At 40.7% G+C, this 13,841-nt stretch overlaps 1 protein-coding gene across 1 annotated transcript; it reads left to right on the top strand.

The window, feature by feature from the left end:
- Positions 1-1,281: 1,281 nt before the first annotated feature.
- On the top strand, positions 1,282-13,297 carry itgb6 (integrin, beta 6). Its single transcript, XM_079666535.1, has 16 exons — positions 1,282-1,578; positions 3,744-3,813; positions 4,133-4,215; positions 4,405-4,603; positions 4,708-4,954; positions 5,089-5,254; positions 5,399-5,560; positions 5,771-5,866; positions 6,116-6,205; positions 7,414-7,548; positions 8,468-8,885; positions 8,961-9,183; positions 9,662-9,756; positions 11,523-11,639; positions 11,725-11,891; positions 12,272-13,297. The coding sequence occupies exons 2-16, from the start codon at positions 3,759-3,761 to the stop codon at positions 12,368-12,370; spliced, it is 2,352 nt and encodes a 783-aa protein (XP_079522661.1). The 5' UTR covers positions 1,282-1,578; positions 3,744-3,758; the 3' UTR covers positions 12,371-13,297.
- The last annotated feature ends 544 nt before the right edge of the window (positions 13,298-13,841 follow it).

Below are 13,841 nucleotides of genomic sequence, written 5' to 3'. Positions count from 1 at the left end.
GTGTTAAGACAGAACTAGCACTGCGGACAGATTGCTATTAAAACATTTGCCTCTGGCCTGAACAGCACCTGAACTTTGCCTGATGAGAAACCACTTTGAAACTAAATATTGTCTGTCGCAATTTATTTTTTTGCTTCAATGTTGTTATCTGAGTATAGGAAAATGTATTAAACAATACTGTTTCTTGACCTAAAAATTACTCAGTGATGATGTCATTTTTACACTAATCTTAAAAATGTGTATAAATTCTGTCCTTTTTCTTTGAGCAAAAAAAGCCTTTCAAGTCAAGGTTTTTTCTTTGGTCCTTAGCTGCAAGATGTTTAGTGCTAAGTAGTACATATTGGCATGCTAAAACAAGCATGGTAAACAGGTAAACATGATACCTGCTAAACATCAACATGCTTGCGTTGTCATTGTGAGCATGTTAGCATGTGAACATGTAGCTACAGCAGAGCCACAGAATCTATAGCATGCTGCTAAATATGAGTTTTTATCGAAACCAAGGGTGTAAGGATGGAAATTGTTGAACAAATTGTAAAGCCCTCTGTGGTAATACACGTGATTAAGGGACCGTCTAATGTTCAATTATTTTATAGTGTAGGCTTATGCTCTATTATTTTGTTCCCCTCACACATGCATGTGTACACCTGCATTCCAGCCATACTTCTGTAAGAAGGAGGCTGTATCACAGCACTGGCACTCCTTCGCTTGGCTTCTTCCTCCTCCTTACTGCAGGAAGTAATTGAACTTGAACAAACATGTGTCCACACACACACACACACACACACACACACACACACACACACACACACACACACACACACACACACACACACACACACACACACACACACATTCAAACACGCACACATATTGTACACACGATCCAAACTAATCACAACCAATACTCTGAGTCAGTAGTGTTGTGCTGCAGTTCACACCTGCTTCAGCCTCTAGAGTGCAACACTATCACATCAGTCAAGTCGTCTCTTAATAAAGAAGCTGGCTCCTGTGGAGGTCTCACAGCCGGCAGTTGTTACTGTCACTCATGATCATCACAGCCTCCCCCTGCACACCCACATGCACACATACACACACACACAGGCACCAGCGAGTTGGAGCTTGTGAAAACACCCACACATGACCCCAGTATGCATGCACACACACACACACACACACACACACACACACACACACACACACACACACACACACACACACACACACACACACACACACACACACACACACACACACACACACACACACACACACACACACACACACACACACACACACACACACACACACACACACACACACACACACACACTCACCCTCTTTCAGGACGCGCACACACACACAAAAGCACACATGAGCCAAGGAGCATGGGCAGCAGGGTCACCCTAGCGCCATGCTTCATAAAGGGCGCCGTTACAATAGGTTTACTGTTACTCTGACGACTGCCGGGATACAATAGGACTGAATGTGCTGGCCTAATGCTCCACCATTTCTCTCCATTTTTCAAGGAAGACAGACTGAGACGAGACAGCATGAAAGCAGAGGATGCCCCTGAAGGTGAGCTGGCTCATTGAAGTGATAATGTCATATGTATTTTCATGTGTATGCATAGGAAACATGTAGTGTCTAGAGACAGCTATGTGGGAGAGTTATGGATTGCATACATTTGTTATGAGACAGATACCCATTTAAAAACATGTCATGGTGTGCTTCTAATGCTACTGTCAGATATCCAAACGGTTTTAATTTGAGTATGGTGCAAATGAAACACATAATGACACCTTAAGCATATATCTTGATCATACAGGACATGCAATCCACGGAAAAATGAGAGGTTACAAAAAAGTCGTGTTGGATTTCATCATGCTGAAATATTTCTTAAGAAATTCTGAAAAGGATGAGCAAGGACAAGAGAGGAGAGGAGAGGGAAGGAGAGGAGATGAGAGGGGAGAGAGAGGGAAGAAGAGGAGACTGGCATACGTAAAACGGAACAGAAATACTGTGGGCCAGAGAAGATACACGTTAAATGGAAATTTCACAGGCCGACACTTCAAGAAGGTTACTCTGTAAGGTGGATCTAAATACAGACAGATGAGGAGAGAGGGGTGTCACTGAAAGAAGAAAGGAGCAAAGGGGTGAGAGGGATTACCGTAATAGAGGGGTAGGGGTGGAGGTGGGGTTGGGTTTGGGGTGACAGATGGGACTTACCCAGATCCAGAGGGGTGTGGTGCTGAATTGTGAGATTGCTCTGAGTTGGGACAAGCAGCGATATTTGCACTGCAGCTGTCAATGATTCAACACCTATGGAGCTCCACCCCCTCCCCCTCGTATGATAAACAGAACACATGCACACACTCAAGTTCCTATTTCATATCTTGTGATAGACCTTCGTCTTCGTCTTGAGTCAATTAACAAGTTGAAAACATTCCTTTGAGACAGTGACACTGATTCATGTTCTTGTGTGGTTAAAGATTAAAATTTCTTCTATTATGGTGTCTGCGTGATAGAGGTATACAGGCCATATTTGCGTATGGTGTGGCCTGTCTGTACTTTATTATTCCTCTTCGACCAAAGTTCAATGATTAAGCCATTTTATTACAGTGGAGCTTTAGTTAGCTGTATTATAATAACCTATTGTATTGGACTTAGATGTGTTAACATGGATGGATATATACCCAAACAAAGATTTGTGTTTGTTAAGATCTAGGTATTATTTGTTTTAAGAGGAAAATATATAAAAAAAGATTAAGTAGAAATCTATCTATCTATCTATCTATCTATCTATCTATCTATCTATCTATCTATCTATCTATCTATCTATCTATCTATCTATCTAGTACAGAGAAACTCAGATTCCTTAATAATGTAGAAGTACAAATTCAACAACTCCTGCATTCTCACATATAGCTAAGTACTTGGAGAATCAGCTAAATGCACTTAAATTATCAAAAAGAAAGTACTGATTTTGATCATGAGCTAGTTTAAAATCTGGCAGTTTAGTCCAGGGGTCCTTAATAGGGGCCATGCCCCTCCAATAGCTCACATCATAAATCTGCATTTGTTTGTGAAACAAAGGGGTTGCATCTGTTTCTTTATCTTTGCATTGAATTTTATACTGTAAACTACCAGTAAACTACTAAAGTACCAGCTGTTTTGGGGTAAAAAGTACAACATCTGGATTGGTAAAGCTATTAGGTGGCATTAAACAAAAATATTCATGTTAAGCAGGTTGAATTAATGTAGCATACTAAGCTACTTTCCACCTTTGCAGTCGTGCCACATTCGATTAGGCTACTACACATGAAAACTGCGCACTCATTAGACCCTTTTCGGAACTCTAGCCACGCTTTTGGTTTCTGGTGTTGAACTTGATCTGATAAATCAAGTGTATCATTGACAAGACAATACTTTGGGAACAAGCCGGTTTTTGTATCAGGAAATTCAGTGGAAAACAAATCAGTTACCTGTCAGCTTGTCAGCATATGGCTTTGATTTCTCCTCCTCGCGCCCGCCTCCCCTTCTCACCTGGACGGAAATGAACATAAAAGGCATAGGTAAAGGCTGCCTCCTCCTCCTTCTTTCTATCTTCAGGTAGTGCGGGACGGTAGCTCCCTTCTGTAGTCTACTTTCTGCTGAGGAGACGAGGCATGACGCTAGATATGTTTCACTCCTGTAAATATGAGACAACTTGAAATATTCTTCTTCTGTTTCCTCACAACCAGTAACCTCACGGACTAATGGGGCTTATACTGCTGAGCCTGATTCTCCGGTACTGGATCAACACCGTGGAGGGTAAGAAGGACTGTTGTTCGGTTTAAACATCAAGGGCACCACGTTTATAATGCGCAAACAAAGAGTAACAGTTACTCAAGAGCAAGACCATAAATGCTGTGTTGCTATTTATGACTGGTGTTTTATTGTGATAATGCAAACAAAGCTATTTCAAAAAATGTAATTGCACTTTATCGCATAATAAATATATAACCAACACATTTAACTCAAACAAACTTTACAAATTCAAATCTGGTCCCTGGGAGGCCTTTAAATATTGCAGGAATTCTGTTCTTGGCGACATGTTCTCTAACTGTGCACTATGTTCATGTTGCTGCAGGATCATGTTCAGCTGGCAGCACTGCAGTGACCTGTGATGAGTGTCTGCAGCTCAGCTCTCACTGTGCCTGGTGCACACAGGAGGTAAGCCTGGGTTGCATGTATGAAAACATAACATATAGGTAGATAGGCGTAATGCATAATGTTTCTAGGGTCGCAGGTGAGCAAAATGCCATCGCCTGTTTGGATGTTGCACCCGGTGATGCTAAGATATAAAGACATACTGGAAATCTTCTATCCCACAACATTTGACTTTTTTCCTTTGGCTCTAAGAATTTCACAGACTGGTTTTCAGTCAGCGAGCGATGTGACACACTGGATAACTTATTAGAAAAGGGATGTGCCAGGGACCAGCTGGAGTTCCCTGTCTCCGTGGGTCAAATCTTGCAAGATCACCCGCTTGGGAAGAAAACAATCAACGACAACACCACCCAGATCTCCCCACAGAAAATGGCCCTCAAGCTGCGACCTGGTATGTGACACAGCACATTTTTTTTGATGATCTGCTTGGATGAAGGTAATTTTATTCAGACGAGAAATCAGTTGTTTATTTTCTTTCCTGTCTCTTCTGCACAGGCACTCAGGTGACTTTCCAGGTCAAGATTCAACACACAGAGGACTATCCTGTGGACGTCTACTACCTGATGGACCTGTCGGCGTCCATGATCGACGATCTTGTGATGATCAAAGACTTGGGCACCTCTCTATCTAAAGAGATGGCCAATCTCACCAGTAAATTCCGAATGGGCTTTGGTTCCTTTGTGGAGAAACCTGTCCTGCCCTTCATCAAGATCACAGAAGAAGAGCTGGCTAACCCCTGCAGGTAAACAATAAATATCAAAACATGCTCTTCAACAACATCTTCATTTCTAAGGTTTGAAACTTCAGCAAAGTAATTTGGTATCTGTGGGAATCTTATATTTCAAATCCTTGTTTTTGGCTTCTGTTGTGTTGCAGGGGTGTAGGCTCCCACTGCCTGCCAACATTTGGCTATAAACACGTCTTGTCTCTGACGAGCAGTACTGACAAGTTCAACGAAATAATTGCAATGCAGCGCGTTTCAGCAAATATTGATGTGCCAGAGTGTGGCTTTGACGCTGTCATGCAGGCAGCTGTTTGTGGGGTAAGAATTTGTTTTCGAAAATAATATATTCACTTAGACCTTAGTTTATTTCTTTGTGCTTAACTTAATTATTTAATTAGTCAGTTGAGTTACACCCTGATGGTATAGGGAGAAGGATGAGCAACATAATGTGTTTCCTGATAGGACAAAATAGGCTGGAGGAATGACTCGATGCGTTTGCTGGTGTTTGTCAGTGATGCTGACTCACACTTTGGGATGGACAGTAAGATGGCTGGCATCGTGATTCCCAACGATGGTCAGTGTCACCTGGATGTCAACAACGAATACTCCATGTCCACAGTGCTGGTACGTCCATGGCAGTTTGTATTTTTTGTTCTGCATTATGGTGCAATAGTTGTTGTTCTTATTAAAATGTAAATCCAGCAACTGCTGGGTTTACATTTCTCACCTCTCCTAAAATTCGATGACGTCAATTTCATGAGTAATACTGTATCATCTCTGATGATTTGTTACTGTCGTACAGCACATTGTTGACATTTTGCAATTTTTTCCCAGGAGTATCCCACTCTTGGTCAGCTGATTGATAAGGTTGTGGAGAACAACATCCTACTGATATTTGCTGTAACAGAAGGAGAACAAAATAACTACAAGGTAACATCTTATTTCCATAAATGTGTTAATTCCCAGCTCAAAACTAGAGGTCTGAAGGTGAAGATTTTTGAGGTTAGCAAGGTGAAGATGTTTGAGGTTAGCCTGATTATTCATGGAGATGCATTCTCATTCAACCTGTTCAAACTAGCCCTCTTTTCTTCTGTATTTCCCTTTTTAGGACCATGAGCCAAGTCTTCCCAAACTTCTTACTGGGACTTTGATGTTTATCTTCTTCTCTTTTCTTCACAGAACTATGCAAATCTCATACCTGGCGCCACAGTTGGAGTTGTGGCGAAGGATTCGCGGAACATCCTGGAACTGATTGTAACAGCGTACAAAGTAAATAAACAGTCTTTTGTGGATGATACACTGAGTGTGGGCACGCACTGGTCATAAGTCATAGGACAGAACACACCTGTCATTATAAAAGCCTGTCACATTAATTGAATCCAGTTAATTTATATCTTTGTGTTTTAACCATCACATTATGAACAGAAAGCACAAGCGAACACACATCTTTCACAGTCAATAGTCAGTATCTCTGCCTTCGCCATTTCCTTTCATTCTTTGCTTTTCCTCTTTCATTCTTTCTTCTATTACGTTTTCCCCTCTACCACCCGGTGGTTTGCATCAGCATGTTTGACAGCAAGTCTTTGCTTGTCCCGGCTGTTTGATCTCCTCGTCCCTTCTGACTCTGACTCGCTCTACTTCCTCACTCTCTCTCTATCTTTCTCTGTCTTATCACTCCAGCACTCCTCTTGTAAATCCCCCCTGGCGGATTACTGGTGGCGGTCCTCTAATTAATTCATCAGTTATGTTGTTTTAAATCCTCTTTTAGTCTCTGCCTTGCACTGATTGCGGTTGTGGTTCTTAAATCAAATACAAAACACATATTAAGTGATATAAAACATGTGATTATTATTTATAAATAACTGACTTTTGGATAATTGTGAGGATCTCAGCGGACATATATTTTGGCCAGCCAACCCAGGTCCCTGCGATGTATTTACTGCAAACGTTAAGTCTTTTGAATCTGTCACTCGCACTCAACTTTAATCCATCTTCTATTGGGTGTATCCTATAAACGGCCCTGTGTTTGCTCCTACTTAGCAACACTGAAGGCGCAGTACAACCACAGGCCTAGAGGAAACACACAATTTACCTTGTTTGAGCACTAGACAGTCCGTCACTGAGTTCATTAGTCAGTCAAACACAGTCTTTCACCTGCGGTGAGGTTATCTGTCGCCCTCTCCTCAGGTGCTTTATAAAGCCCTGCACACCTGGGAGGATGACTCACCTAAAAGAGAGAGCTAGATATGTGTTTTCAAAGTGTTTCAGCACGCCACAGGTCAACGCAGGGTGAAATTGCAATTCCACTTAAAGCCCTGGAAACCCCCTTCGTGATAATAGAATTTTCTTTATTGATTTTATGGTAATTTATGCTATTTTGGGGAGGAAAATATTGTATTCAGTTCCAGGTTTGTGCTTCCATTTGCATTTCCATACAAGAGGTTAGGGTTAGAAATAGACGTGTACTTTCTTTCCAGGAACTGCGTTCGGAGATCGAGCTAGAGGTCCTTGGAGACACAGAAGAGCTCCACATGTCTTTTACAGCCATTTGCCCAAATGGGACCGTCCTCCATGATCAGAAGCGCTGCTCCAACATCAAACCTGGAGAAACGGTCAGTTGTTTTGCTCTTTCCTGTTTTTGCTTTGCAGCTTTTATACAGACTTGTGCAGTTCAAACGGACTTACAATCTGAAATAGGTTTGACTATAGAAAAATAGGAACAGTAAAATATTTGGACACAACAATAATAAGATGATACAACATGTAAATACAATTTTAACAGAGCAATTAATAGTCATAAAAATGACAAAATAAAAAAAGATTCTCTGGTTATAAATGTGATGCTTGTTCCTATAATGCTAGTACCTAATAACGATGTTGGTTATTTCCGCTGTTTGTTTAATAAAACAAGAAACTTAGTGAATCGCTTTGGGCTGTTGGAAATGACTATTTTCTGATATATAAGGGAGGCGTGTGGCGTAGGGCGTTGTCCGTAGGTGTTCGGATCACAGGTTCAAACCCCACTGCAGTCAGCATGTCATTGTGTCCCTGGGCAAGACACTTCACCCCAAATTGCTCCTGTGGGGATTGTCCACAGTATTGAGTATGTAAGTCGCTTTGGATAAAAGTGTCTAACAAGTAACATGCAATGTAATGTAATGTAGACAGAATGGACAGAATGATTAAAACAAATTCATAAAATAAAATAAAATATTTCAAAAACATAAAATGATAAAGCTTTATTTTTGTTATTGGCAACAAGACCAACAATACATTGTATATTTTCTTATAAAGGCTAAATAATTTTAAAATTAAAGTTTAGTTTGCCTCCATCTGTTGGATGGAGGCAAACTAAACTAGACTGCTAAACATCTTTATTTTGAAGGAACATGTCATTCAGTTCAACCGTGCGACTCCTTAATGTGTTTTTCATAGATTTTAGACCACAATGGGTAGGTACTCAGGCAAAACTTGTCATGATCAATTAATTGTTAGTTTGGTCTTTTCATCAACTTCTTCTTTTCACCTTAGGTAGTGTTCAACGTGACTGTGGAGCTGCCTGAATGCCTGTCCAGAGTTCGGCACTTCTCCCTGAAGCCGGTGGGTTTACAGGACAGTCTGGAGGTGGAACTGGAGTCTCTCTGCTCGTGTGACTGCAGGCATCCTCCTGAAGCAAACAGCAGCCAGTGCACCGAGGGCCAGGGGGCTTTCCAGTGTGGAGTGTGTGTGTGTCACCCGGGGTTCCTGGGAGCAGAGTGTGAATGCAATGAGGAAAGCGCTTTGTCGAGCAACTGCCTCGCAAACAATGAGTCTGAGATATGCAGTGGTCAGGGGCAGTGCTACTGCGGAGAGTGTGTGTGTCATGCTTCCAGTTTTGGACGCATCTACGGACCTTACTGCGAGTGTAACAACTACTCCTGTGTTCGTTTCCGGGGGGAGCTCTGTGGAGGTGAGTAATAACACATGAAGAGTGCTGACGTGCTTTTGAGTTGAGCCTGTTGCTATAGTGACTTTCTGCTTGCAGGCCACGGGGTGTGTGACTGCGGGGAGTGTCACTGTGAAAGCGGATGGACAGGGGAGTACTGTAACTGCAGCAGCAGCACTGATGCGTGCATGTCAGAGGATGGAGCTCTCTGCAGCGGGCAGGGGAGGTGTGAGTGTGGCCACTGTGTGTGCTCGGTACCTGGAGCATCTGGGGACAAGTGTGAGAAGTGCCCAACATGCGGAGACGCCTGTACCTCTGCAAGGTGAGAACATAGTGATGCCATTTGATGTGAATAAGGGTGTAATGTAGAGGCTTTTGTCGGATTTATCTCTGTAATTGTTGTTTCTTTACCTGAAAGATATAAGATGTTGTCTCCTCGCGCCACATGATCCGCCTGTTCCTTTGAGTACAGGCGGATTAGGTTCTGGTCCCCTTGTTCACATGTGTCTACACCTTCAATGTGACATCAAAAGACAGCTAATGTCCCCAACACAGCCCTAAGAGATTGTCTTGCTCCATTGTAAAGCAGCTGTCACAGCCATTTGATACCACTGTTCAAGAGCAGGCCGAGGGTGAAAGGGAGCCAGTGAAGCCTTGGGAAAACTGTGATAAGTGACCAAAACTGTGATTTCTTTGTGCTTACTGTGTCACTGATTGAAGCCTCATTAAAACTTAGTTTCCGGAGGGGTACACTATCGTGTCTAAGGAAAACCTGACCTTTTCACTTGTTTTAACACCAGGGACTGTGTTGAGTGCCATCTGCAAGATGACGACGATGCAGAGTTGTGTGATCAAAAGTGCAGCGTCCCTAAAATATCCATCAACACGACTGCAGGTAAAGGACTCCATTGAGTAAACTACAGTTTACGCTTCTTTTTTGTAAACAATCGGATAGTAAAATATATCGAACAAACTCTTTGACTTTTATGCATTACAGGACTGCAACTAATGTGTATTTCCTAAATGTACCTGCAACATTTCGTTTTCGATTAATTTGGTTAAAATGTCAGGATTTGAGAAAATTCCAAAGTAATATCTTTGAGCGTTTTCAGTGTAAAACCCAAAGATATTCAGTTTAATTTAGTAAAAAAAACTGAGAAAAGCAAGAAATCTCTATATTTCAGAGGCTAAGAACACCTTTTTTTCTGACAATTACAATTTATTTTAAATTGTTGATTAATATTCTGTCTACCAAATAATCCATTGATCAACAAAGTGTTGCAGCTGTAATGCATTACATTTTTTTGGTATTACAAAAATCTAATGACCAACTGTTTTCTAATCATTACGTAGTTGGAAAGCAGAAATCGAAATGATATTGCTGTAATTTGATAATTAATCAAATTATTATCGCACAGCCACAATATACTTAAAGTGCCATACAAAATGCCATATCTTTTAAAATGTAAATTGCCCATTCACAAGCAGCAGCCACGTATTATAAGTCATGTCAGTATAGTGTGAAATTCTGCTCTCAGATCCTTCAAACCTCAGATAGTTCATGTATCACAGGAAATAGTTTGGTTCTCTTCAGGTAACATTAACTTATAATGGCGATTTGGGTGTGTCAATTTTTTGCGTTGGTGCCTTCAAGAGCTAACCTTTGTAATCTGAAACCTAGTAAATAACCCTCACATTCAACCATTGAATGTTTGATGATGACATACAGTAGGGGATTTTTGGGAGCCAAACCTGAATTGGTTTCTTGGAAGAGATTAACATGGCCTCGACAAAAATAAAACAATGACAGCAAACAAAGTCACTAAATCTCCGCTCTGAAGGACCTTAAGCAAATTTATGCAAGGAATAATGCATGAAATTCATTCTTTGGATACCTGGAAGGAAGTTATGATATGATTTTATTGAGCTAAAACATGCAAAATCAGATTGAACCTCTTAAAGATGGAATAAAGATCCTAACATCAGCTCATTTTTGATCTAATAAATAAAGAAAAATGTGTCATGCTTTGTAAATTGACAGAAAATAATAATACATATCTTTAGATTTAGCCTTTTACCACAATCATATAACTCTGCTGTAAATGCTTCTTGTTGCTGGAGTGTGTTTCTTGCTCAGCTCAGTGTTTTTGATAGTGGTATAAACATACGGCCATGCTAAGTTTCCCCATGGGTCAGAGATTTGGAGGAATGCTGACCTGCACCGACTCCGGTGTCTCTCTGAAGCCTGTACCCCCCTCTCTAACACAACACCATCCATGCCCATTCAGGCAGCATCTGACAATGGGGAACATATTATTTACCTTGTCGTACAGGCAGAGCTATTGTACTGCATGTGAATAGCCAAAGGACCCTGTCCTCTTTTATAGGGGAGATTATTTTAAACCAGCTATACTTGTGCAAGCGGAGAGGTATATCTGATTATCACAGAGAAATTTTAGGCTTCAGATGTGAAATACAATGGCGTGGTACACACACACATGCACACACACCAGATTGTAGTCTTTGATATGGAAATCACACTGACAGCACAACAGAGGCGAGTATATCCTTTTACATTCTCCGCACAATGCTGAAAGGGAAGATGATATACGATGGATTCATGCTATCCTTATGCTTATGTATGTTCACATTTTCTCTCAGATTATGACAAGAGCCCTTCTATGAAATGCAAGCTGATGATGGAGGATGAGTGCTGGGTATCATTTAATGTGGTAGGAGGTGAGACAGGGATCACGGCCTATGATCTCCTGAAGTTTGGTAAGTTTAACAAAAACGCAGAAAAAATATGATCAAAAGAGTGGGTTATGGTGTGAGTCTCATCTCCTCCTCTGCTGTGTCCCAGGTTGCCCGGAGCCACCTAACATCCCAATGATTATTCTCGGCGTCTCCCTATCCATTGTGTGTATCGGCCTGATCCTCCTGGCAGTGTGGAAGGTGCTCGTGTCTGTCCACGATCGCAAAGAGGTGGCTAAGTTTGAGGCCGAGAGAGCAAAGGCAAAATGGCAGACGGTAAGGGCTTCATGTTGTTTGAAGGATAACGCTGATAGTATTCTTTATTTATCTTAGTGTCAACAAATCTGATAAAAACACTGAAGCTCACAATGAATTGATTGAGGAAGTATTGTCTATGTGATACGCCAATACATTTGAGTTTATTTGTGATTTGAACTTACAATGATGTTCAAAACTGTCAACATTTTATTGAGCAGTTTGGTAAAAAACGTTATTCCATGTCAATGATTGTCACAGTCCAACACTGTAGGACAATCCCATCGAACTACAATAGATCTAAAATATTCTAGCATTATTTTTATTGTGACAATAATTAAATTATTCATAACTCAAAGCGACTATGACTATCTTTTTGTTTTTTCTTTGTCTCTCTTCAGGGGACCAACCCTTTGTTCAAAAGCTCAACGTCTACATTCAAAAATGTAACTTATAAGAAAACAGAGAGAGAAAAGATCATTACGCTTGGTCACTACTGATGAAAAACCGGAGACAACAACATCTGAGTGCACTTATATGTGTGTGTGTGTGTGTGTGTGTGTGTGTGTGTGTGTGTGTGTGTGTGTGTGTGTGTGTGTGTGTGTGTGTGTGTGTGTGTGTGTGTGTGTGTGTGTGTGTGTGTGTGTGTGTGTGTGTGTGTGTGTGTGTGTGTGTGTGTGTGTGTGTGTGTGTGTGTGTGTGTGTTTGACACAGAGAGAAAGAATGTTGTTCTAAATTTGTCTTTGAATTTCTATGTTGTGTTGAATCAGAGGTGTTCTAAGTAACACAGTAGACACCGCTGTGAACAGACAACGATGATGATTTGCTGCTGTAAATGTGCACTGTCGATGTACTGTCAAACACTGCACTTTCCTGATGCAAGATCCTACAAACTTTAACTACAAGTGACTACTACTGAAACATTTGTTGTTCTATTCTAAAGTTATATACAGGTGGATTCTTTTTTTCATGTTGTGTTTGTTTGTTGGTTTATTGTAAAATAAGGCTGAGCCTTTAATGTTGACAATTGAGTTTTTTAAGTGGCATGGCACATAAATAAAGTGGAACTTTGACTGTTTCTTACATAATATTGTTAGCAATCAAGGTGTATTTTATTTAACTATGCACTTCTTTGTTATGATGACAACTATTGATTAGATGTAGTGCCAAGAAACCCAAAATAAAGTTAATTTACATATAGTAGAGCAGTGAAGTATGCTGAAGGGAGGTTGATTTTTTAAAATCATTTAATTATTTGCAAACTTGCACCACTGGATAAAGTGCCTTATTAAATGGATCCTGCTTTATTACACACTCTGCTGGCCCTGTGTTTGAGAAGAGTTTGTGTTGAAATGTAGTTTTAAACCATTATCAATTTGTCTTTTTTTGTGCTCACATGGTGCAAAAATAAAGTTGTCTTCAGAGAATTGACCACATAAAGAAAAGCTTTGCTGATATATTCTTCTGGTGAAGGAGAAAGTATCAATGCTGCATTTAATTCGCTTTTACTTGAATAAAACTGCAATAGCATCAGAAAACGTTATGTAGATTATGCGGAGTGGTCCGTTTCTGAAAAATATGAAAGGTCACCTATTATGCAAAACTCCACTTTTTCATGTCTTTTATACATAAACATGTGTCCCCTCTGTGTAAAGATATTCTGAAAGTTTCAGCAAAAAATATTCACTCATTGTTTGTCCTGATCCATTTAGACCTGTCTGAAAATGTGCAGATCAGATTTTGGCCACTTTATGATGTCATAACGATTTTTTGGCTTGTGTAACCATTAGCCAATAACCCCCCCCACACACACACACACACACCTTATCACCTGAATCTCCCCCTAGAGCACATTGCAGAGGGGCGTTGGGAGTGGCAACTTATTTTCATCTAAAGTAAAAGACAGAATCAGCACTTTTGAAACAAGGGGTTTATGGGATGCTACAATGCACGATCTGTTTGGTATTTTGA

Source organism: Notothenia rossii, assembly GCF_949606895.1.
Source record: "Notothenia rossii genome assembly, chromosome: 2".
Taxonomy (NCBI): Eukaryota; Metazoa; Chordata; class Actinopteri; order Perciformes; family Nototheniidae; genus Notothenia; species Notothenia rossii.
This window is presented reverse-complemented; position numbering and strand designations above follow the sequence as displayed.

What these genes read in the sequence shown, in the direction of transcription:
- itgb6 (XM_079666535.1), top strand. Translation starts at nt 3,759, where the DNA reads ATGGGGCTTATACTGCTGAGCCTGATTCTCCGGTACTGGATCAACACC. An exon ending in GAGCTGGCTAACCCCTGCAG is followed by an intron (nt 4,955 to 5,088) that starts GTAAACAATAAA and finishes GTTGTGTTGCAG; the next exon opens with GGGTGTAGGCTCCCACTGCC. An exon ending in GACGCCTGTACCTCTGCAAG is followed by an intron (nt 9,184 to 9,661) that starts GTGAGAACATAG and finishes TTTTAACACCAG; the next exon opens with GGACTGTGTTGAGTGCCATC.